At 40.8% G+C, this 22,935-nt stretch overlaps 1 protein-coding gene across 2 annotated transcripts in view; it reads right to left on the reverse strand.

Moving 5' to 3' along the window:
- Positions 1-22,935, reverse strand: part of Prtg (protogenin) — a 128,178-nt gene that overhangs the window by 66,381 nt on the left and 38,862 nt on the right. For both annotated transcript variants that reach the window (XM_020185901.2, XM_074066001.1), the window contains exons 3-5: positions 2,353-2,497; positions 1,166-1,299; positions 84-221 (exon numbers count right to left, since the gene is read on the reverse strand). In XM_020185901.2, coding sequence (XP_020041490.1) covers positions 84-221; positions 1,166-1,299; positions 2,353-2,497 — 417 coding nt within the window. The remainder of the gene's footprint in view (positions 1-83; positions 222-1,165; positions 1,300-2,352; positions 2,498-22,935) is intronic.

Genomic DNA, 22,935 nt, shown 5'->3' on the forward strand with positions numbered 1-22,935 from the left:
ATCCATAAAGCAAACATTTTTATCAGTTTCACTAGAAGGAACACAGTTTAGGGATGAGATCCATCCCCACCTCCAAGACTTACCAAGACGGCTCCAGGAAATGATTGGTTTGGGGTTTCCTGTGGCCATGCATTCTAAAACAACAGTCTGATGAAGAGACACTGTTACATTCTGTGGACCTGCTACAATGGTGGGTGTATAGAAGGATTCAGACTCCTTAGCTTTGGGGAGGAAAAGACAGAATACAAAAATAAATTATAAGACACAAGTAAGCTATGTTACAGCATCAATTCTTAATCACTTTTTTTTTTTGGCAGTACTGGGGTTTGAACTCAGGGCTTCACGCTTGCTAGGAAGGCACTCTACCACGTGAGCCATACCACCAGCCCATTTTGCCGTAGTTGTTTTTGATTCACGCCTGAGCCAGCCTGGACCTCCATCCTATCGGTGTATTCCCATGTAGCTGGGGTGGCAGGCATGCATGGTGGTCATGCCCAGCTCTTATTGGTTGAGATGGGATCTTGAGAACTTTTTGCCCAGGCTGGCCTCCCAATCTCTGCCTCCTGAGTAGCTAGGATTATAGGCTAGAGCTACTGTGCCCTAACTTACTTCTTTTTTTTTAAATTAGAAACTTGTTTAAGCTTTATTGAGATGTCACTCATTTACCATACAATTCACCTATTTGAAGCGTATAATTCAATGGTTTTTAGAATTTTCAGAGTCATGCAACTATTAATGCAATTAATTTTAAAACATTTTCATCACCTCCCCCAAAGAAACCCGTATCTATTAGGAGTTAGTTCTTAAAACAATAAACAAAAGAATACCAGGTTGCAAACAAACATCTTTATTGACAATGGACAGTTCTGATGAAAATACCTGTTTTCATTATTATTATTTTTTTTTTTTTTGGTATTTTCTGGTTTTAAAAACAAAGGTGGATGGAAACATTTCTAAACAAAACAGTCGACCTTTCTTAGAGAAGATGACGTAACAGAAAACAAGTTGGCCTGGGAAAGATTTGCTTAATTGATAAAAATGATCATTTCCCAAACTGATTACAGTGATGCCAATGAAATCAAAATTGCCTTATGGAATACTATTACAACCACAGGATGGCCAATAAAATCTCACACAGCTGGAAAAAGCCATGTCAGTATGGTACCTGGAATCACTGACAGAGAGGCCTCCATGCTTTTACGTCTGTGACCTACAGTAGCAGCAACACACCGATAATTCCCAGCATCCATTAGGCCAACCTCATAGATCTGCAACACTCCCATGGGAAGGGCAGTTATCCTGTTAGGAGAAGAAACACAATTAAACTTTTGTAGTACATTTTATATTTTACTTAACATATCCTTCCACAGGAATTAACACAACTTAATATTGTTACAGTGTTAACTTTTAAAACCCCTCAACATACTAGCTTGAGCTGGGTGTAGCTTAGTGGTGGAGCAGTTTGCCTTGTATGCTTGAGGTCCTAGGTGCAATCCCTAACACTGAAAAATGGAACCAAACAAAAACATTAGCTTAATTCTATTGTTTTCAGTTGGGTCCCTAAAGACCTCTAAAGTATAAGTAATGCTGTAGGATATGGTTTAATTGTATATAATTTTACATAAAGGGTGTCATTTGACATTCTAGCTTAAATTTAGCTACCTGATGGCCCAGAATAATGTTGTCAAATTGCTCTTTTTGACCTATTAATATCTATGTATTCTCTAAGATATACCTGCATATGTTTGTTTGTTTTTAAATAACATGAATCCTTGAATAACTTTCTATGTTAGTATTCCAGCATTTTTGGAAATGATTTCTGAGGACTTCAGAGTATGGCAGGAATCAGACTTTGTAGGAATTGCTATCAAGTTCTTGACTGCTAAGCCCCCAACTACCTTCAGAACACTAAACATGTACGTGTGCATGTGTGTGTGTACAAGCATGTGCGTACAGTGAAGAGAGCCCTGGAAAGAAAACAAGACGTAGAAGTGGACAGCTACCAGGGTATAAATGGGAGACCCTATACCAGCCCCACTCTTCCCAGAACTGAAAGTGTAATTTGATTTTCTAAAAACTTGGGCAATGATTCAAATATTCACATGGACACATGGTTGAACAAATGGCTGAAGAGAGGAGCAGGATGGTAGATAACCTACTTGAATTCTAAGCTGAACAAGTACCTATGCCCCATGCGGTCAGAGATTTCTTTCCCTGAGTCTGAAGTGTCTTAGGAAATCAACTATTGCCACCCTAAGTGAAAAAAATGAGCCTCACAACCATCTTTTTCCCCTCTGAAGCCTCTTATGAATTTCTTCTGTGTCACCTCCAAAGGAAAAAAGTTCTATTTACCTGTCCATAGTGATAGGCAGAGTTGTCCGGTTGAATTCCCATGTTATAGCTGCGGGAGGGTTTGATGAAATCTTGCAGGTGAATCTAGCGACTCCACCTTCGTGGACCTCAGTGGAAACTGGCTGAACTTCAAATGCAGAAATAGCTATGGGATACAATTTGACAAACTAAGGATGAACACATGACAACCACCCTTAGAAATATCACTGCCAGACAGTTTCATCAGACTTGAACTCCTGCTCTCAGATAAGATCAATCTACCTTAGTGAAGATTTTGGAAAACGCACTGGCCATCTTAGAGTCTGGGGTTTCCCAGAATTATATTCTAGACAGGGTCTCAAGAAACTATCCATTGGAGAGAAAAGATCAACATAGGTAAAAGAAAAACAATAATGGTAGATAATTACACACCCAACAGTATGATATAAACTTCAAATACTACTATATATCAGAGGAAAGGAAATAAAGACAAACTAGTCAGGTAAAAACCATTTGTTGGAATCAGTTTTGAATTGGCTTGGTTTTTTTTTTTTTTTTTTGCAGTACTGGGGATTGAACTCAGGGTCTTGCACCTGACCACTTGGACCATTCCTCAATCCTTTTTTGCCATTTAGTTTGTTTTCAAATATGGTCTCCTACTTTTGCCTGAGTGGGCCTCAAACCACAATCCTCCTATCTTCTACCTCCTAAGCAGCTGGGATTACAGGCATCACCACCATATCCACCCTTGAATTGGCTTCTGAAGAATCCATTGGGTTCAACTGAAGGAGAATAATAAGACATATTAGGCAAGAGGAACAGTATGAAGACAAGCACAAAGGTAAAACATAGAGCTTGTATTCATAGGACTGTAGGGAAACAGCAAAACTATTGTGAATACTTCAGATGAAGGCCTCAGGGAAAAGCAGGAGGAGAACATAAGTATGGCAGATTTGTGCCATGGTACAAATTATGCCATCACTGAAGATTTCTGAACAAAGGAGTAGCATGATAATGGTAATACCTAGACAAAATTAACCAGGAAATGCCATATAGGATGGATTGACAAAAGAAGTCTTCAGTCAAAAGTCCAACAGGCTGTTCAAATAGAAACAGAACAAGGTTGGTGGGTGTGAGAATGGAGAGATTCTGGAGATATCCTTAAAAAAAAAAAAAGCAGGTACTTGCTTCTTCTTGGACACAGATACATCATTCTTTGTTTGGATTCAGGTGAAGTTGGGACTGATGAGGCTGAATAGATAGGAGAGCAAGCAGACATGGTGCATCTGATGGACAAAAGGTAGCGAAACTCTAGAAGACTATAACTTTTAGGCTCACGCATTTCCAACTGGAGATAAATCTTGAAGTGTTGCTATTTTCTAGAGATACTTCTTCATCATTCTAGGCAGGCCTGAAGGAAGTGCTCTTCAGTGCCCATAGATTTACCTTTTGAAATTCAGACAGCAGGTAACAGTGTGGCTTTCCTTCCCTCCGGGAAGCCTCCCATTTCACAAAGATAAGAGTCCCACAAATAGTCCTCTTGCCCTCCTCAGTCTCCAGTTAAAAACACCTAATTAGTTTATCAATAAAGTGAGAAATCAGGAAGAAAAATACAAGAAACAGGACTAGACACACACATCATTAGACAAAAAGGGTAAAAGGTCAGTTAAGACTAACAAATTCTGCCTGGATATGATCTCTAATTCAGATAGATTATAGGCCTTTTATGGTATAGTATGAGGGACATCAAAATATTCTTGGGAAAATTTACTTTCAGTGACAGTGTAGTGGGGTAAAGACATGCTTTATTTGTATGTGTAACTGAAATTTCTTATTTAAGAACAACAGCATTCAAATTGACGACGTCAGTGGATCCTCAAAGTCAAAGCCTTTTCCAAATAACTATCACTTGCCTTTTTAATTTTCTTTTTTGAGTATAGTGTTTTCCAGAAGCTACATGATGGGTGACACGTAACAGCCTGAATGCAGCAGAATCCAACTGTCTTCAACTAAGCCAACTAAGGAGATTTGCACAAATGTAAAACAATTCCACTCTTCTCATTAATTTCTTTCTACTGGAGAATAATTACTGTTATAGACATATATAATGGGTCAATGTTTTCATTTTTAAATGAATTAACATCTTCTAAAGTTTTTCAAGTTTTAATTTGTAATAGTAATTATCAGTAGAAACAAGCTAGAATCTTGTATTCAAGATCTATGGGGTCCTTAGTTTTAAAAGTAGAAAGAGTAGATTAAAGTATTTTAGAGTCACCATTCAAGAACTTCAAACTCTATGGGTTGGAAGAGTGGCCCAAGTGATAAGAGGATCTGTCTACCAAGCCATAAGGCCCTGAGTTCAAACAATTAAAAAAAACAAAAAACAAAAAAAACTTCAAAGTCTAAAGAAAAAAGTCAATAGTTTTTCATTTGAATTGTTTCTGTATCAATATCTAGGATGTTTTTCTCTCTAAACATTTTACTTCTAGATGAAACCTACAAGCCACTACTGTTTACCTAGCAAAATATTAGGAAATAGATTGTTATGTTCAATTTCAAAGCATCAGGTTCACATTCAGAACCACTTGATTTCTCAGTAACAATGTAAGCTTGTCTTGTTTCTTTTTTGTTGTTGTTTTTTAGTGGTAGTGGGGTCCTGGGGTTTGAACTCAGGGCCTCACACTTGCTAAGCAAGTCATCTACTACTTGAGCCACATTCCCAGCTTATATGTTTTTTTATAGTTACTAAACATATGCCAAAGACATTCATTTATTAAAAAATTAGCTCCTAAACTTCACTAAGTTTAACAATTGCTTTAATAAAGTTTTAAGTTCTCTCTCTCTCTCTGTCTTCCTCCTGCCGTCCATCCCTGACTCTCATCTCATCTCTCTCTCGACAATACTGGTGCTTGAACTCACGGGCTGAATAATGCCTAAAATATTAGCCCTCTGCCATTGAGCACTCTACCATCCAGCCCTTTTAGGCAGCCAGCAGACTGCCGTCCTCCTCCCCTGCAGAACTTCATGGCTGCTCTCGTCTCATATTACAGGTTGAGTTCTCTTATTCAAAGTGCTAGGCCCCTGAAGTGCTTCAGATTTGGGAGTCTTCAGAGTCATAGATTTATAGGCATTGCCAGTTGAGTACACCTACTCTGAAAATTCCAAAATCTTCAATTTCTTGACAAGTCTTGGATTTCAGTGTTTCAGATTACAGATGCCCAGCCTGTATAACCACCTGTGCACAGTCTTCTCCTCTCCCCAGCAAGCCCTGGGCTCACTGAGGGGCAGGAGTCGTCACAGCTTCGCAGGATCCCTTACAGCACTAGAAAAATGGTTGACTGTAACCAAAAACTTTTGGACGTTCCCTAATTCTATTATGTCTTTAAGTACAGTAACTACAATTGTAGGGAGTGTCTCATGAAAAATAACAAGGCCTGGGCTGATAGAAAAAAATTTTTTATAGTTATTTTCTTTGCTGTTAATTCCAAATATTGCCTAATATTTTAGCAGCATTAATTTTAGAGATGAAAGCTGTCATTCCCATATAAAAGGATTTTTATAAATATTAAATAAGCCAACATAGTGAGGGACTGTCACATGTCATAAAGCTTCTTGCTTTAAGGGCCTTGTACAGGCATGACAAGTGCTCTGCCACTAAGCTGCAACCTCAGCCCATGAAGCTTTTCGTAAATTGTTATGGTTTTGATATGAAGTGCTCCCCATCCCACAAAAGGCTCTTGTACCAGGCTCGGTCCCCAGCTGGTGGCACTGCTTTGGAAGGTCCCGGACGCTTTAGGAAAACAGGGCCTGGCTGGAGGAAGCAGGTCACTGGGAGCGTGTCCTTGGGGGCTTATGCTGTCCCTTACCAGTCCCCCCCCCCACTGCCACCCGCCTCTTCCTGGCTGCCATGAGGGGATCGACTGTGCTCACCATGCCCTGTGCCATGATACTCTCTCTGCTTCATCATGACCTAGAAACAGAGCTGCTGACCATGGACTGGAATCTCAGAAGCCTTCCTTTTAAAATGTTCTGTCAGGTATTTTGTCACAGCAACAAAAAGTGTGACTAACATATACGTGTTGTGATTATGAAGAATAAAAGCGTCATCACTAGAGTAATTTCCTTGTTACTACTCACCTAACCAATCAAGCAGCACACCTCAGAAGCACTACCTTTTCCTCCTCCTTTTCCCCAGATGGATACATCTACGAAATCCTTGAGATTTCTAATAACTAAAATTGAACTCTGGGCTGGGCATGTGGCTCAGTGGTAGAGCGTGCAGAAGGCCCTGGGTTCCAACTCCAGCACAAAAATAAAAAGACAACTAAATTTGCAGTTTAGGCCCAAAAAGCTAGAAATATGGAGTCACAAAATTCTAAGAACAGAAAGGTAAGTGGATGTATCCTCTAATTCATTAAAGAGCATTTTTTACTCCTGCTCTGGTTTTCAGAAGAGTGTTAAAGCAAGTATAAAAACATATCTTCTAGCTGGGCATGATTGTGCACAACTGTAATCCCAGATATTCAGGAGGCAAAGGGAAGAGGATCATGAGTTAAAGGTCAACCTAGACAGTTAGTGAGACCCTGTCTCAAAAAAAAGGAACAAAGGAGTTTGGGGTGCAGCTCAGATGATAGAGCGCTTGCCTAGTACACACATGAGGCCATGAGTTCAATCCCCACTACCTCCACAACAACCAAAACACACCTTTTTATTAAAGATGTCATTTTGAACATTGAATTGGCAATATTCTTCCCAGGGAACATCAAACCACATTACTGCTTAGGACTCTCACTAATACCTCTATGACTGAAGAAAAGAGGCAAATAGGAGTTGATCATGAGAGTAGGATCCCCTCTTCCTGATTGAAATTCCCTCATCTGGACATCGCCCCACCTCTGGAGCTCTTGTGTGGCCACCTTTTCTCTGTCCTACACATTCACGCTCCTCTTCTCCTGTCCTCTTCCCCTCAATCTGTAAAAGGGTTTTTCAACCTCCAAAAACAAAATGAAGGTGACTCCAAACCTCTTTGCATCCATTCACGTAATCACCCAGCACTACCCACTCTGTCAGCCCCTGGGATTGAAACGTCTCTAAAGAGTGGTTCATGCTAGCTGCCTCCCCTTCTTCCTCTTCTACTGTACAGCTTACAGCTGAACCTGCCTTCTTCCCTAGTATTTTGTTGGGACAGTATCTATGGCACTGCACACTCCTTGTGCTGCTCTCATTTCTGACTTCTTTCCTGTCTCCCTTCTCCAAGTTGGCTTCTGGTTCTGCTCGTCCTCTCAGGCATCTCTGTTCTTCCCTCTGTCCACACTCTCCTTTGGTGATGGACACCTACTTCCCCTTTCCCTATGTCCAGCTGCTACTGCTGCTGACTCTCTCCAGAATGCATCTCCAGCTTAGGTCACTGCCCCCAAGTTTCTTGGTCATGGCTCCAAATACCTAGTGGTCATCTTCACCTGGAATATTTAAAAGGCACCTCAAACTCACATGAGCAAAATGAAATAATCTTTCTTCTAAATCTGAATCTCGACTTTAGCTTTGTAGGACCACTATGCAGAGTTCCTTACCTGAGCTGGACATGACTAACTCCTGTATTTTCTTCATTCAATCACCTGTTCCTGCTGACTTTAAGCCCTAAACATGTCAAATCCATGCCCGTGGGTCTCTGTCCATACATCTCTCCCCTCAGCCACTAACAGCCTTTTATCTAGTATCCCTCCTTCCCTTTGCCCTTCCCTCCTTTAAAAACATGCTCAAGACATAAACCAGTGTTTGATGCAGCTGCATCTGACTCACAAGTGGCTTTTATCTATTCATTCGAAGGCTTCCATAGGTCAACATACTACTTCTAAAACCAAAGACAGAGTAATCTCACAAAAAATGTGACCAAATTTAAATGCTGTCAGAAAGCACTGTGTCTTAGCAACCCTCCTTTTAAATCTTTAAACTAATTAGCTTAACTAACTAGGCAAATGGAATGCATCTATCCTTGCTACAGTAAAAGGAAAAAAATTATATATGTATTCATATATATTCATATATATATTCACATATATATATTGTGTGTATACATATATGTATATTCACACATACATATACTAGGTATAGTCAATGAGAGGATGAATTTATTGGCTAGCTTATGTAGGAAAAAAAATCAATTTGTTATCAGTTTCTTCAAAATCAAACTGTTTCCCTGGTAAACATAATAGCATTTAAAAAAAAATCAATCTTAAATTTTATAAAAATAGTTTCTCTGCTCTTAAAGCTATCCAGTAAAACTAAGACATATAGGAGTTAATTTCTACAAATCATACATTAATATCAATCCCATGTATAAACGATTTCTCCATTCATCTACTTTGTAGTTATTCCATGTTCTGCATCATACAACTCTCCATAAAGTAACAGGCTAATTGAAAAGCATTTTTTTAAGCTAAACTCCCCCAAAAATCAGTGACCCAGTGAAGAAATGGGCAAATGAATTGAACAGACTTTTTCAAAGGAAGAAGTCCAAATAGCTAAAAAAACACATGAGAAAAATGCTTAACATTCCTGGCCATAAAGGAAATGCAAATTAAAAAAAAAAAAAAAAACCACTTAAGATTCCACCTCACTCCTGTTCAGTAACTATCCTCAAGAACACAAACAACAGCAAATGTTGGGGAGAACTGGGCGGGGGGGGGGGGGACAGATACAATACTGACCCTCATACACTGCTGGTAGGAATATAAATTAGTACCAACAGTATGGAGGCTCCTCAAAAAACTAAAAATTCATCTTCCATATGATCCAGCAATCCCACTCCTAGGGATATACCTGAAGGAATGCAACTCAGGTTACAACAAAGACACCTGCACACCATGTTTATTGCAGCACTATTCACAATAGCCAAGCTATGGAAACAGCCCAGGTGCCCACCACTGATGAATGCCTAGTGTTCTAGAGGGTGAGGGAGGATTCGATGAAGAAAGCTAAGAGGCCCTGTTCTCAGGAATCTTTGTCTCATGGTAGAGAACAGTGTCTAACTAAATTACTATGTGAGTATGTGCTTTCGGACTGTGATAAATACTAGGAAGGAAAAGTAGAAGTATTACAAGGAGGTGGTAAGCAACTTAATGTCAGAAAGACAGTAACTTAACATATAGTATGTTACATGTTCTAGCTTGTTTAATCCTCACAGCTACTATATCCCAATATTTAATTAAAAAAAAAAAAAACAGAGGCACAGGAAAATCAGGCAACTTGTTCAAGTTTTTTTAACTAGTTCAGTGTTGGCACTGGAACCTGAATCTCACTAATTAATTTCCAGAGAGCCTATTGGAATTCTCTTATGAGTAAGTTTGAGCTATCCAAAGGTTTTTTTGTTTTTTTGTTTTAGGCTTTTTTTTGGGTAGTACTGGGGTTTTAAATTAGGGCTTTGCATTTGAGAGTCAGAGCCAGTCCCTCTATCACTTAAGCCATGCCCCCAGCTCAGGGATAACCCAGTTTTTTGGAGAAGATTAAAAAATCACAGGTTTTACTTACAAGTAATTCTTTTGCTCAGTGTGAGCTGAAATGGACTGGCTTTCTAGCTGGCTAAGAATGTGTATTAAATTCCTAAATTTCAGCCAGCCATGTGTGGAACACACCTGTAACCTCAGCAACACAGAAGGTGGACCTCAGAGGCCTGTGGTCTGAGGCTGGCCCAGGAAAAGTGGGAGACCCTATCTGACAAACAAACTGAAAGCAAAAGGGCTGGGCCTGTTGCCATAGTGGGAGAACACCTGCCGAGCAAACATAAGGCCCTGACCTCAATACCCAGTACTGCTCCTCCCACTCCCCCACATCTCCCCAAAAAAGCCAAGTACCCAAAGAGTTCTGAAGGTAGGGAGACCAGCTAAGAGGTCATCTAAACAGAATAGAGGTCTGCTGTGAGCCTGAATGATGGCAGTAATGACAGGAAAGGGTGGGGGTGGGGCAGGGCACATACAAGAGATTCAATGGACGATATAATTTGGTTCAAGGGAGAGATGGGGAAAGACCCATGTGGGTCCAGAGTTTCTGACCTGTATAACTGGAAGGCCAGAAAATACCATGGCCATGGAAGAGTACAGAAGATAGAGACCAGATGGCTGGAGAGCAACCAGCACAAACTCTCACTCAATCAAAGTCAAAGGAAAATGGACATGCTTTGGAAGATGGGAAACTGTAAAGTGCAGCCAGAGATTAGCAGTGTAAACAACTTTGAATGCCTGTGCATCTGGATTGCTAAACTCATGCTCAGATGTTAGGCTGTCATTAAGATTTATAGAAGGGCATCCTTGAGATTTTATCATAGCAGCCAATAAAAACACTCATGCTTAATAATTAAGATCAGCAGAGAAAAGGCGTTCTTTGGAGGCTCTGCTAGAATAAGCTTGGGTAGAATGGCATTTACTGAACTTCCAATTTGTTTTGTTGCTGTCCTGCGCATTCTCTCTCTCCCTCCCTTCCTCCCTCTCTCTCTTTCTCTGCAGAGCTGTGCACTGAACCAAGAGTTGCCACAGGTTAGGCAAGTGCTCTACCACAGGCTACATCCCAGTGATACTCATGCATATACTATGCATGCACACACAGAGACCAGAATGCTGTCATGTACCCAGGCAGGTGCTGTTTGACCCCTGATTAACTCCTGGCAGTGTTGCAGGAGGTGGTAATGGTAAGGGGATGTCTTGCTATGAATGTGCTACTTTTATGTTCAGAACAATGACTCAAACAAAGGATACCATGACCTTCATGTAATAAAAATAAACTTTAAAGTGTGATCAAAGGCAGAGGTATTCTAAGATTTAAATCTTTCTGTTATTTTCTACTAAGCCAGTCATGTGTAGCTTTTACATAAAAGGACATAAAATGCAGAGAAACAAAATAATTTTTCCATTTTGAATGCACACAGGTAAATTATTTGAAGAGGATAAAATCTATTATTTCAATGGTGCAATCATAGAAAACAGGTAATTAAGTTCAGTTTTAACTTTCTTATTTTACTTACAATTTTTCCACAAAAATGCGTAATAAAGAAACAGTAGTGAAATACATATACATATGCCTCTATGGGGTATGGGTTGAAGGAAGAGCTAGCATAAATTTTCTGCTGTACTGCACTGCCTAATGAAATTCTTTGTCCTTTGTTTTAACCTGCATTTCTCTCTTTTTTTTTTTTCTTGTTTTGAAACAGGGTCTCACTATGTAGCCAGAGCTGCCCTCGAACTTCCAACTCTGCTGTCTTAGCTTCTCAGGTGAGAGATTATGGGTGTACAGCACCATGCCTGGCTATCCGCCTTTTCAGTCATTCTTTCTTCTTCCTTTTTTGAACACGGGCCTGTGCTTGCTAAGCAGGGGCTCCACCACTTGAGCCGTGTCCCCAGCCCTTTTGACTTTAGTTACTTTTTAGGTAGGGCCACAGGAATTCGCCCTGGGATGGTGATCCTCCTATGGCCTCCCGTGTAGCTAGGATCACAGGCATTCTTTTAACTTCTTGTTCTTTCGGTAGAAATCACCTGTGATCTATGGATAATTGTTTGTGTCCCTAATCAGTGCCCTAGACCTGAAAATTGTAAGAAAAAAAATCTGAGTAAGGACTACTTTCCAATTTTAAAAATTGTATAAAACTTCCTATTAAAATAGACACCAGAAAAGCATACAAAAATAAAATAGTTACTCTATGCCATAATAGTAAGTGTTTTTCTGTTTTGATTGCCTCACATCCACACCCAGTTCTGGGCTTGAACCGGTGCCTTGCACATATTAAGCAAGAGCTCTACCACTGAGCTGCATCCCCAACACTATTCTGTCCTTTTTTAAAAAAAGGGTATTAAACTGAGTAAAAGAGGGCTGGAGGCGTGGCTCTTGTGGAAGAGTGCCTGCCTGGCAAGCCCAGACCCTGAGTTCAAACCCCAGTACCATAAAAAAATAAATAAATAAAAGAATATGTGCTAGAGCCTTATAAAATTTTAGTTCACAAACTACTTTCAGCATTATCAAGTTATTTCAATTACAAACCTCCTGAATCCTTATGCAAATACAGTTTACTTCCTAATGTGGACTTTGTTTCTGCCGGTTAGGAAGGATTTTACAAGTCCACAGCCTCCTCATGAAACCTGACCTCATTCCTCCCTCAGCCAGTGTTAACATAAACCCAGAGCACCACAAGAAGTCGTTAAAGCAGTGCCGTTAAGAGGCCAGAGCTCTATAAAACAGGCAAGAAACAAGGTCTCAAGAAACACGCGCTGTCCTAAAAACAACCTTGCAAACACAATAAATGTAAGTGCCTGTTTTATTTGTGACTTCCTCCTCTTCACCTGTCTACTTCATCATTTGCTTCTATGATTTATAGTCAGGAAAAAACCCCACATCAAAGCTGCTGAGATGAAAATGTTCTTCCAACTTGGGCGCAGAAAGCGACACACGTGTGAAACTACGCTGGAAGTAATGTATGACTAATTCAACGAATACACCAACATTTGTCTATTAAACTCAATTAACAGATATTCAACTCATGTCATTCATGCATTTAAAAGGTTGCAATGAATAAAAAACTGGATGCACACTGATTTTAAAACCAATGAGAAATTATGGATATGCAATCTGGTATAACATGCCATCCAATAGTTTAAAACAAGTTTACAGACTATTCCCAGGGTGAGCAAAATGCTGCTTTCTTTTTAAAGCTGCGCAGACAATATTGTTGTGCTGAAATAAGGCAGAATCTTAAAGCAGGGTTGAAGTCCATGGTCCATCACTGCAGTTCAGCCAGCAAGCTCGTTGGGACAGCACCGTGGCCGCTGCGCTGCCACATGCCCTCCCAGGGCATCCTCAGGGCAGGGACATCAGCAGCAGCCATATGGCTGTGGTTTCCTCCACTTAAATCACCAATCACCACAGCTCTGGGGACTTTCTCGAGCAGCTCATCAAGGACACAGGGTGATTCCTAACCCCGACTGTCCCATGTGCACTGTCCCATATGCACAGTTTTAGAGTTCCTTATTGAGTTTTAGTCACACGAACTTAAAGTTTACTTCTACCACCCAGGTCTTGCACTCCAACCACGCAGATGTCTACATCAGCTGTTCCTAATCAAAACCCAGTTGTACCTTTCTTGCCTCCTCAGATCCCATTTCACTTTGAGTCTCTGAATTTCAAGACTGATACTCAACTGAACAGGAGGTGGCACTAAGAGAGCTTGTCCCATCCTTGAATCAAAGTTTCAGGGTATTAGTAGTAAAAAGAACCAAGCAACAAATGGAAGTTGAAACTTATTATCTCCTTAAAACTGGGCAAGAAGCTACTCACTTTCCCATGAGTTATTTAGCATCCGAGTAACAAAAATACCATAGCAGTAAGATTGATGTGACCACCATGTCTGGGGTTCCTGCCATGTGTCCATCCAGCCGTACCAGGTGTGTAACAGCCATTCTCTAAGTGCCTATTCCCTGCTCTCTAGTGGATGCTACCTGGCTTCAACCTGTGACAGCTGTGACAACCAGGACTCTCAGATACATGTTTACTTCTCAAAGGAAATGTTTAGCTCAAAATAAATGTAAACAAAACAAGGGCTGGAAACACTGTAGCCATGCTGGGGATCAGGGGCTTTCAGAAATGTTTCCCAAATAAATCTCTGTGAATCCAAAGATTTATCTTAATCTGAGATCACATCCTAGATATGCCCTGGAAAGTCTTACCATATTCAAATTAAAAGACACTGTTAACACCACTAGGGAATTCCTTGCATCTTTGATATTTCATCAGTCTCACTCTGTCAAACTCCAGACCTGGGACTCCGTGTGTCTGGAAAGAGTGTGACATAACTCTCTTAGGACGCCCTCCAGAAAGGTGTTGCTTCCTGCTGTCTATCAGCAAGTCTTTCATTGATAACTGACTTAAGGACTCCCCAGCCTTCCCTACCTACAGATGTCACTTCCTTGAGCTCAGAGGACACATTTTAGTTCCCAGCAGTCACAGCAGTGCTTCGATAAGGGCTGGCTGAATGAGGCCAGTGGGTCCCATGGCCACCTCATCACCACCTCCCCCCCTTCCTCCCTCCCGATAGAAACTCTGCCTCTTTCCTGAGAACACCACCATCCTCCACTGCATAAGGCTCCTCAAAGGGTTATTACAGATTACGTCAGGTAACACAAGTAAATTAGTTAACAAAGTGCTGATGGCATTAAAAGCACTGGATAAATGTTAGCAATTTCTATCACTGTGCTATTCAATGGTATTTATATACTGTCAATATTTTTCCTCAGTGCTGGGGATCAAACTCAGGGCTCACACATGCTAGGCAAGGGCTCTACTATGATCATTTTTGTTTCTACCATCAATTTTTTTTCCTTACCATCAAAGTCTCTCCCTCTTTACCTAACTTCTTTTCCTTCACACTTGGTTCTGAGGACAAAAAATCATTCCAACTTGCACCAAGGTTAACTCTCTCCTGGCATTTTTTTTTTGTGTGTGTGTGTGAGTACAGGAATTTGAACGCAGGGCCACAGGCTAGCTAGGAAATACTCTTACCACTTGAGCCATGCTGCCAATCCATTCTGCTTTAGGTATTTTTCAGACAGGTCTCATACTTCTTGCGGGGACTGACCTCTGACCACCATTTTCCTACCTGTGTCTCCTGTATAGTTGGGATTATAGATGTGTGCTACCATGCCAAAGTTGTTTGTTGAGATGGGGGTCTAGGCTCCGACTGCATCCTCCCTATCTCTGCCTCCTAAGTAGCTGGGATTATAGGCATATGCCACTGTGCTCAGTCTCTCTTGGCATTCTCACTCCCCTGCCTACCTGCTCCAGGTCCATATTCCATTTATATTCTTCTCTTGTATCACTCTCATTACTAATTTCTTAATATGTGCTTAGGAACATATTTTCTCTGCCCTACCTCAGGCCAAGTGAATATCAAACCAATGTATTCTCTGTCATTTAGTTCTTTTTGAATGACGTCACCATCCTCTTCCTGACATCTGCTGGGTCAGGCAGGATGGAGAGGAGGGAGGAGAAGAGGTAGAGGTGCATCACACAAAGGCCTCAGGAACTTCCAGGGAATGAATTTTCCCTTAAGAAGTAGAATTCATGAGTTTGGCTCAAAAAAATGTTCCAGTTAGGTGGAGTATTATGGTGGAATTTGTGGCTGCTTGACTCAAATTAGGCCACTCGTGAATCAGGCTAATGTAAAGTTGGGGAGGCAGAGAAGACTGGAGGGAGATGCATTTGGGGTGCTGGTTAAAACAACTTCTTGGTTTGTTTTTGGTGGCACTGGGGTTTGAACTCAGGGCCTCACACTTGGTAGGCAGGTGCTCTACCACTTAAGCCACTCTGCCAGCTGACTAAAACTTCTGAAAAGCCACAGCAAAACCTTTTCAGTGGTATAGAGAAAACAAGTTTGCCCAGCATGTGTGGCTACTGAGCACAAGTTTAGCACCGTGAATACACTAACTTCATACCATAGGATGCATGGAATGAACAGACATTATCGCTCTAGCTACTGCTACTGTCAACAATAAAAAGTGACCCTACACAGGCCATCCTAATCCTCAATGATATATTCTACATTCTAAGTCAGATGACTGACAATTGAGCCAGGCAACAGTGGCTCATGCCTGTAATTCTATCTACTTGGGAGGCAGAGATCAGGAGGACCAGGGGTGGAGGCCAGCCAGGCAAATAGTTCACAAGACCCCATCTGGCTCAAAGGCTGGGCATAGTGGTATTTTCAGCTAGGTAGGAAGCATAAACCAGGAGGATTGTGGTCCAGGCCAGCCTGGCATAAAAAGCAAGACTCTACCTCAAAAATAAAACAAAAGAGGCTGGTAGAGTGGCCAAGTGGTAGAGCACCTGCCTGGCAAGTGCAAAGTCCTGAGTTCAAACCCCAGTAGTGCCAAAAAAAAAAAACGGTGATTGACAATGTCAAGCCTCTACTAATTATTCCACCTTTTCACCTCTGGCACTCAACCCAGTGCATCTGCCACAAAAGAACAAGCATCATTATCTTGGCATCTGTGTCCTAAAACATTCAAAGAGCTCAACAACAAGAAATAAGCAGTGATTTCAATGGGCCTACAAATCAGAGTGCTTTAAACACAATGGTTCATCACTAGAAGCCTGCTAAAATGAAATTAAGTCACTATCAGTTATGATGGCAGTGTTGGTTAGTGAGTCAGTCCAAATTTTCTTGTATTAAATATTTTCGGCATCATTACTCTGTATGTTCCAGTTCTAGCAAGTAAGGAGGCAGTGAGATCTTTGGACCTGACATGACATGTGTGCTACAGAAACACGGTGGGACTCAGAATGAGACTGCCCTAGTCACAATGCCTGTGGAAAGGGTAAGTAAGGGTAATCACATGTTCACTGGGCCTTGGACAGACAGCAAGCAGGGAACCCTCTACCCAGGAGCTGGCGTTCAGAGATGGAAAGAAAAACTGTATGAGGAAAAAGCGGCAGAAGACTAAAGACAGACTGTTTTGCACAAGCTTGCCCTGTACTTACGTATAGAATGCAAAGCTGCATCTGATTATAACGTTTACATGGAAAGGCAAAGGGACTGGAATCGCCAAAGCAATACAGTGTGCCAGTGGGAATGCAAACTGGTAATCAATCACCTTGGAAAGTAACTTAGCAGCTTCTTCCAGAGTTAAACACATACTTACCATGTGATCCTTCTCTGAACATTTACTCAACAGAAAGGAAAACTTGCATTCATACAAAAACCCACACAAGAAAAGCTGAGAGAACCTTTATTCATAATTACCCCAAACTGCAAACCACCTGAAAGTCCTTTAAGTGGGGAGTGGACATACACCCCTGTGTTTCATGCTTACAGTACTATTCAGCAATGAATCAGAGTAAGTCCCCATGCATTACACTGAGCCAAAGAAACCAAAGCCCAGACACGACATTGCACGCAGCTCCAGTTCCATGCCATTATTACAAATATAAAACATGGTGGCTGCTACGTGTCAGGGGCGAGGAGAGTGTGACTACAGGGCAGCACAAGGGGATGTTTTGGGGTGATAGAAGCTCTTCTGCATCCCGTGATAATGGTAACACAATTTACACATGTCAAAACTCACAGTAACATCTCAAAAAGTGAGTTTTACTCCATGAACATAAAAAATAAATTTCCAAAAAGCCTACGTCCCCTATAAAATAGAAGACTTGCTTAATCTTGCAACCACTCATAAGAACAAGGTTACACATTCAGATGGATGACCGCTCACACTGACTTTCCAAGTGACCCCTGGAAGCCTCCTCTGAGGTCAGCTCTGAGTTTCTCAAGTGGAGCCAGAGTCGCCGTCATCCCCCTGAGGTCACAGACGAGGCTCTGTGCATCTCCATTTGTTCATCAGCTCAGCTTTCTGCTCCCACACCCGGGACAGAGTGGGAATCCTTTCATCTTTTATTTCTGGCATGGCACAACAGATGTAAGGAAAAGGCAAGCATGGTACTGGCACAAAAACAGACATGAGAACCAGTGGAACAGAATAGAGGACCTAGATATGAAGCCACACAACTATAACCAACTTGTCTTTGACAAAGGAGCTAAAAATATACGATGGAGAAAAAGCAGCCTCTTCAACAAAAACTGCTGGGAAAACTGGTTAGCAGTCTGCAAAAAACTGAAACTAGATCCATGTATATCACCCTATACCAATGTTAACACAAAATGGATCAAGGATCTTAATATTAGACCACAAACTCTAAAGTTGATACAGGAAAGAGTAGGAAATACTCTGGAGTTAGTAGGTATAAATAAGAACTTTCTCAATGGAACCCCAGCAGCACAGCAACTAAGAGATAGCATAGATAAATGGGACTTCATAAAACTAAAAAGCTTCTGTTCATCAAAAGAAATGGTCTCTAAACTGAGGAGAACACAGAGTGGGAGAAAATATTTGCCAGCTACACATCAGACAAAGGACTGATAACCAGAATATATAGGGAACTTAAAAAACTAAATTCTCCCAAAACTAATGAACCAATAAAGAAATGGGCAAGTGAACTAAACAGAACTTTCTCAAAAGAAGAAATTCAAATGGCCAAAAAACACATGAAAAAATGCTCACCATCTCTAGCAATAAAGGAAATGCAAATTAAAAACCACACTAAGATTCCACCTCACCCCTGTTAGAATAGCCATCATTAGCAACACCGCCAACAACAGGTGCTGGCGAGGATTCGGGAAAAAGGAACCCTCTTACACTGCTGGTGGGAATGTAAACTAGTACACCACTCTGGAAAAAGCTTGGAGGCTCCTTAAAAAGCCAAACATTGATCTACCATTTGATCCAGCAATACCACTCTTGGGGATATACCCAAAAGACTGTGACACAGGTTACTCCAGAGGCACCTGCACACCCATGTTTATTGCGGCACTATTCTCAATAGCCAAGTTATGGAAACAGCCAAGATGCCCCACCACTGACCAATGGATCAAGAAAATGTGGTATCTATACACAATGGAATTTTATGCAGCCATGAAGAAGAACGAAATGTTATCATTTGCTGGTAAATGGATAGAATTGGAGAACATCATTCTGAGTGAGGTTAGCCTGGCCCAAAAGACCAAAAATCTAATGTCCTCATATGTGGACATTAGATCAAGTGCAAACACAACAAGGGGATTGGTCTTTGAGCACATGATAAAAGCGAGAGCACACAAGGGAGGGGCGAGGATAGGTAAGACACCTAAAAAATTAGTTAGCATTTGTTGCCCTTAACGCAGAGAAACTAAAGCAGATACCTTAAAAGCAACTGAGGCCAATAGGAAAAGGGGACCAGGAACTAGAGAAAAGGTTAGATCAAAAAGAATTAACCTAGAAGGTAACACACATGCACAGGAAATTAATGTGAGTCAACTCCCTGTATAGCTATCCTTATCTCAACTAGCAAAAGCCTTTGTTCCTTCCTATTATTGCCTATACTCTCTCTTCAACAAAATTAGAGATAAGGGCAAAATAGTTTCTGCCAGGTACCGAGGGGGTGGGGGCAGGGGGGAGAAATGACCCAAGCATTGTATGTACATATGAATAATAAAAAAATAAAAATTTTTAAAAAAAAGGAAAAGGCAACTAGAAGATGTGTGAGAAACACACAAACAAAATACACGTTAGGGTATATTACCATTCAGTTCAGTCTCCACCTCCTTCTTCACCTGAGATGAATGGATGAAGATAGACAGAGAGAAGACAAACAGACTAATGTTTGCATCATGATAATCTGAAGAATTGTAAGATGCTAAAATTAAGTTTAAATTAACTTTATAATACCACACACAAAAGTATGCCTAAAATAAAATTCATCCTGTTAACTGGAAATGAAACTACATTCCTGAGGGGCGGGAGTCAGACTCTTAGAGCCATCCTCCTGCTCCACCTCTTTGGAGAGGCTTACAAGAGTCGGGGGTCAGTAGGCATCACACATACACACCCTGCAGACCCAGCCCTTCCTGAGGGGGCCCAACCCCACCCTCTGCCTCCTGGTGCGGGCAGCGCACCGCAGGCCTATAGTTCTGGCACACATTTTACAGGCCACTAACCTAAAACATCCCACAGACATACCCAGCCCCAGGCCCCTGGCATTCTAAGCCAATCTTGAGCAGTAGCATAATATTCAACCTGACTCAGATTCCGTAAGGCCAGGCTGGAAATATGGGCCTAGAACCAACTGGTCTGTTCCAAGGAAGCTCAAGTGAAAAATGGATTTTTCTAACATTTGACCGAGACCACTGAACATATGAGCACTCATTCAGTGGGAAAACAAAGGTGCACTGTTTTCACACACGTGCATCTGTGTCACATGGGTATTACCATTCTTTGAAGCAGGGGAGAAAGGAGTTAAAGTAGGTGGAGATTTGCAATGTTGAAGTCACAACTACCCCATTCCCATCTTCAGCTGAGTGTAGTTCTCCATGGCGACCCCTTGGCTTATGTTCTGCAGGATGGATGGTGTCTCCAACCTGAGGAGATCAGTGGTACCCAGTGACTTCTCAGGGCCAGAGGCAAGTATGGAAACATGACACCAGGTCAGAAGAGTTGTCTCAGGAATTTGAGGTAGAACTCAGGAACAAGGAAAGCCCCACACCTAGGCAAACAATGAGGAGCACAGTGCCAGGAAGGGAAAGCTAGAGAGGTAAGTTTTCTATAACCATGAAATGACCACCAACAGTATTCCTTGTCTTCCTTTCTTGAGCTGATGAAATTAAAACAAGCCATTGTTCGTTTTGCCTGTCATCTTTTCCAACTGCTTCTTAATCTTGAGTTTAAATTAAAAAAAATAATAATCAGTCTCCATATGGGATTCTCATAATCTAGACAGAATCCTGTTAGTTTGGGAGTAAAATCTGATCTCACTTTGAAAGACATTCCCAACTGGGATTTTCCTCTTCTCAAATTCTCTGTCTTCCCAGCAACAGTGTGTGGCCACAGAAGTGTACAGGACATGCTAATGCGTTTATCAAGTGATTATTCTAAGTCCCTCTGCTGGCAAAAGCAAGCAGGAAACCGTACAGAAAAAACACGCATAGTAAGCCACATTAACCAGCTTCAAAGCTGTTCGACTTGTGTGGCTCCTATGAATTCAGAGGGAAAAGAAAAAAGTGCCGTTGCTTTTTGTCTTTACCAAGACCACTTCCCTTCAGCACTTTGCCAAGTGATTGCCTTATATTGCCTGATCCAAGAGATGCCTTTCTTCTGCCTTGTTGTCATTCCATAAAGAATTAGTTCTGCTTAATAGCTCAACTGTGCAGGAAGAACATTCCATGCGATTTTACACTCTGCATCAGTCACAGCAGCAGAGGGATCAAGAAAGTATTAAGAAGAGTGAGGTTTTTGTAACAAAACTCGTGTCACTTAGCAACTTCATCCCTGTTGAAGTTTACAATGAGGAAAAAAAAAATCACAAAATCTTGAAATATTTCTACTAGGGCTACTTTTGCTTTTACAAAGTGTTCGCTCAAGGACACTTCTAATAACCAATTCAAAAGCACAGTATATTAAATCATTCAACGATAAACTTCACAGCATTATTTCCCATCACTATTTTATCCACACACATATAATGTCGTGTATGAATATTGCTTTCTCAGAGTATAAAAGGTCTGGTTTTCCTTTCTTTTCCACATAATAACCATATACTCAGTGAATACTAAATAAATGTCTGTTATGCATAAAGTTTATACAATTATAATTTATTGCATCAATTAAATAGTTTAGATATGACATTCACAAACTGGGACTCTATCACCATGGAATGTCTAAGTCTTTAACTGCTGGCTGAGCTTCTTCATCTCCTGGTAGCTGTTAAAAGACCACACCAGGGGCTGGTTTGTTTGGTTTTGTTTGAAGGATACTGGAGTACTACAGGACCACTGAGCTACATCCCCAGCCATTTCCTTAAATTTTATTTTGAGACAGGGTCTTGTTAAGTTTTCCAGGCTACCTCTAACTTGTGATCTTTCTGCCTCCCCTCCCCTGTAGCTGGGACTACAGGTACACACCTTCATTCCAAGGTAGGACCAAGTCAATGTAACTGACAATAGAAAAAAAATTATATGTATCAGATGACCTGTTAAAATAAATTTGTGACACAGATAATGGCTTCTGAAGTACCTGTCCACAATAAAGCCTTAGGAACATTGCAGCTCACTTTATTTTTGCTTTGTCAACAGTAGAGTTTTACTTTAAAAAATGAAGTTATGTACCCTCCAAGCTACCACTCCAATACACTTATTCAGTTAAACAAAACGTCTTCATTTCCACAATACACAACTGTATTTACAATATAACCTGCTGATTAAAAGACTCCAACAAGGATAGGGATGCAGCTCAAATGGTATAGTGCCCCAAGTTCAAACTCCAGCATCACCAGAAAAAAAAAAGGAATGATAATAAAAATAAAAGACTCCACCAACAAAGGTCATGGTGCCTACAGCAGAATTTACAGATGCCTACAATAGTTTGCTGATTATTTTAATTTACAGTTACATATATTGCTTTAAGAAATACCATTAAAGCAAATGTTATTTACAATAGCCCCAAGTGGTCTTTTAGCCCATCTCAGCTCTGTATGTTTACATATTATTTTTGTCAATTTTTCTGAGTAGTAAGTTTTGACTCCATGGCAAGAGTGAGCATTTGGCTTATGGATGAGTTTGAAATTCTTGTTAATTTTTAATATGTACTTCATGGTGAAATTTCTTATCTTAGACATACTCAAATAAATAAAACCGAATTGGCCAAAACACCACTGAAGAGCTTCCAGGCAGTTTCAAACTAAAATCTGGGTATCCTTTCCATAAAATAAATACACAGCAGCAATCCCTGGCTATTCCCTTCAACATAACTATCAAGATTCCATTTATATTAATTGGGCCTTAAGTTAATTACTTCTTATAAAATAAAAATAAAAACAAAGTTTTAGGTGGATGTGTTGGTACACACCTGTGATACCAGCCGTCAGGAGGCTTGTAAGGCAGGAGAATCTTGAGTTTGAGGCCAGCCTGGGCTATATAATGAGACCTTGTCTCAAAAAAACAAAGAAAGAAAGAAAAAAAAAAAAAAATCCTAAGACTAGAGGCATGAG

This window comes from Castor canadensis, chromosome 2 (assembly GCF_047511655.1).
Source record: "Castor canadensis chromosome 2, mCasCan1.hap1v2, whole genome shotgun sequence".
In the NCBI taxonomy this organism is placed as follows: Eukaryota; Metazoa; Chordata; class Mammalia; order Rodentia; family Castoridae; genus Castor; species Castor canadensis.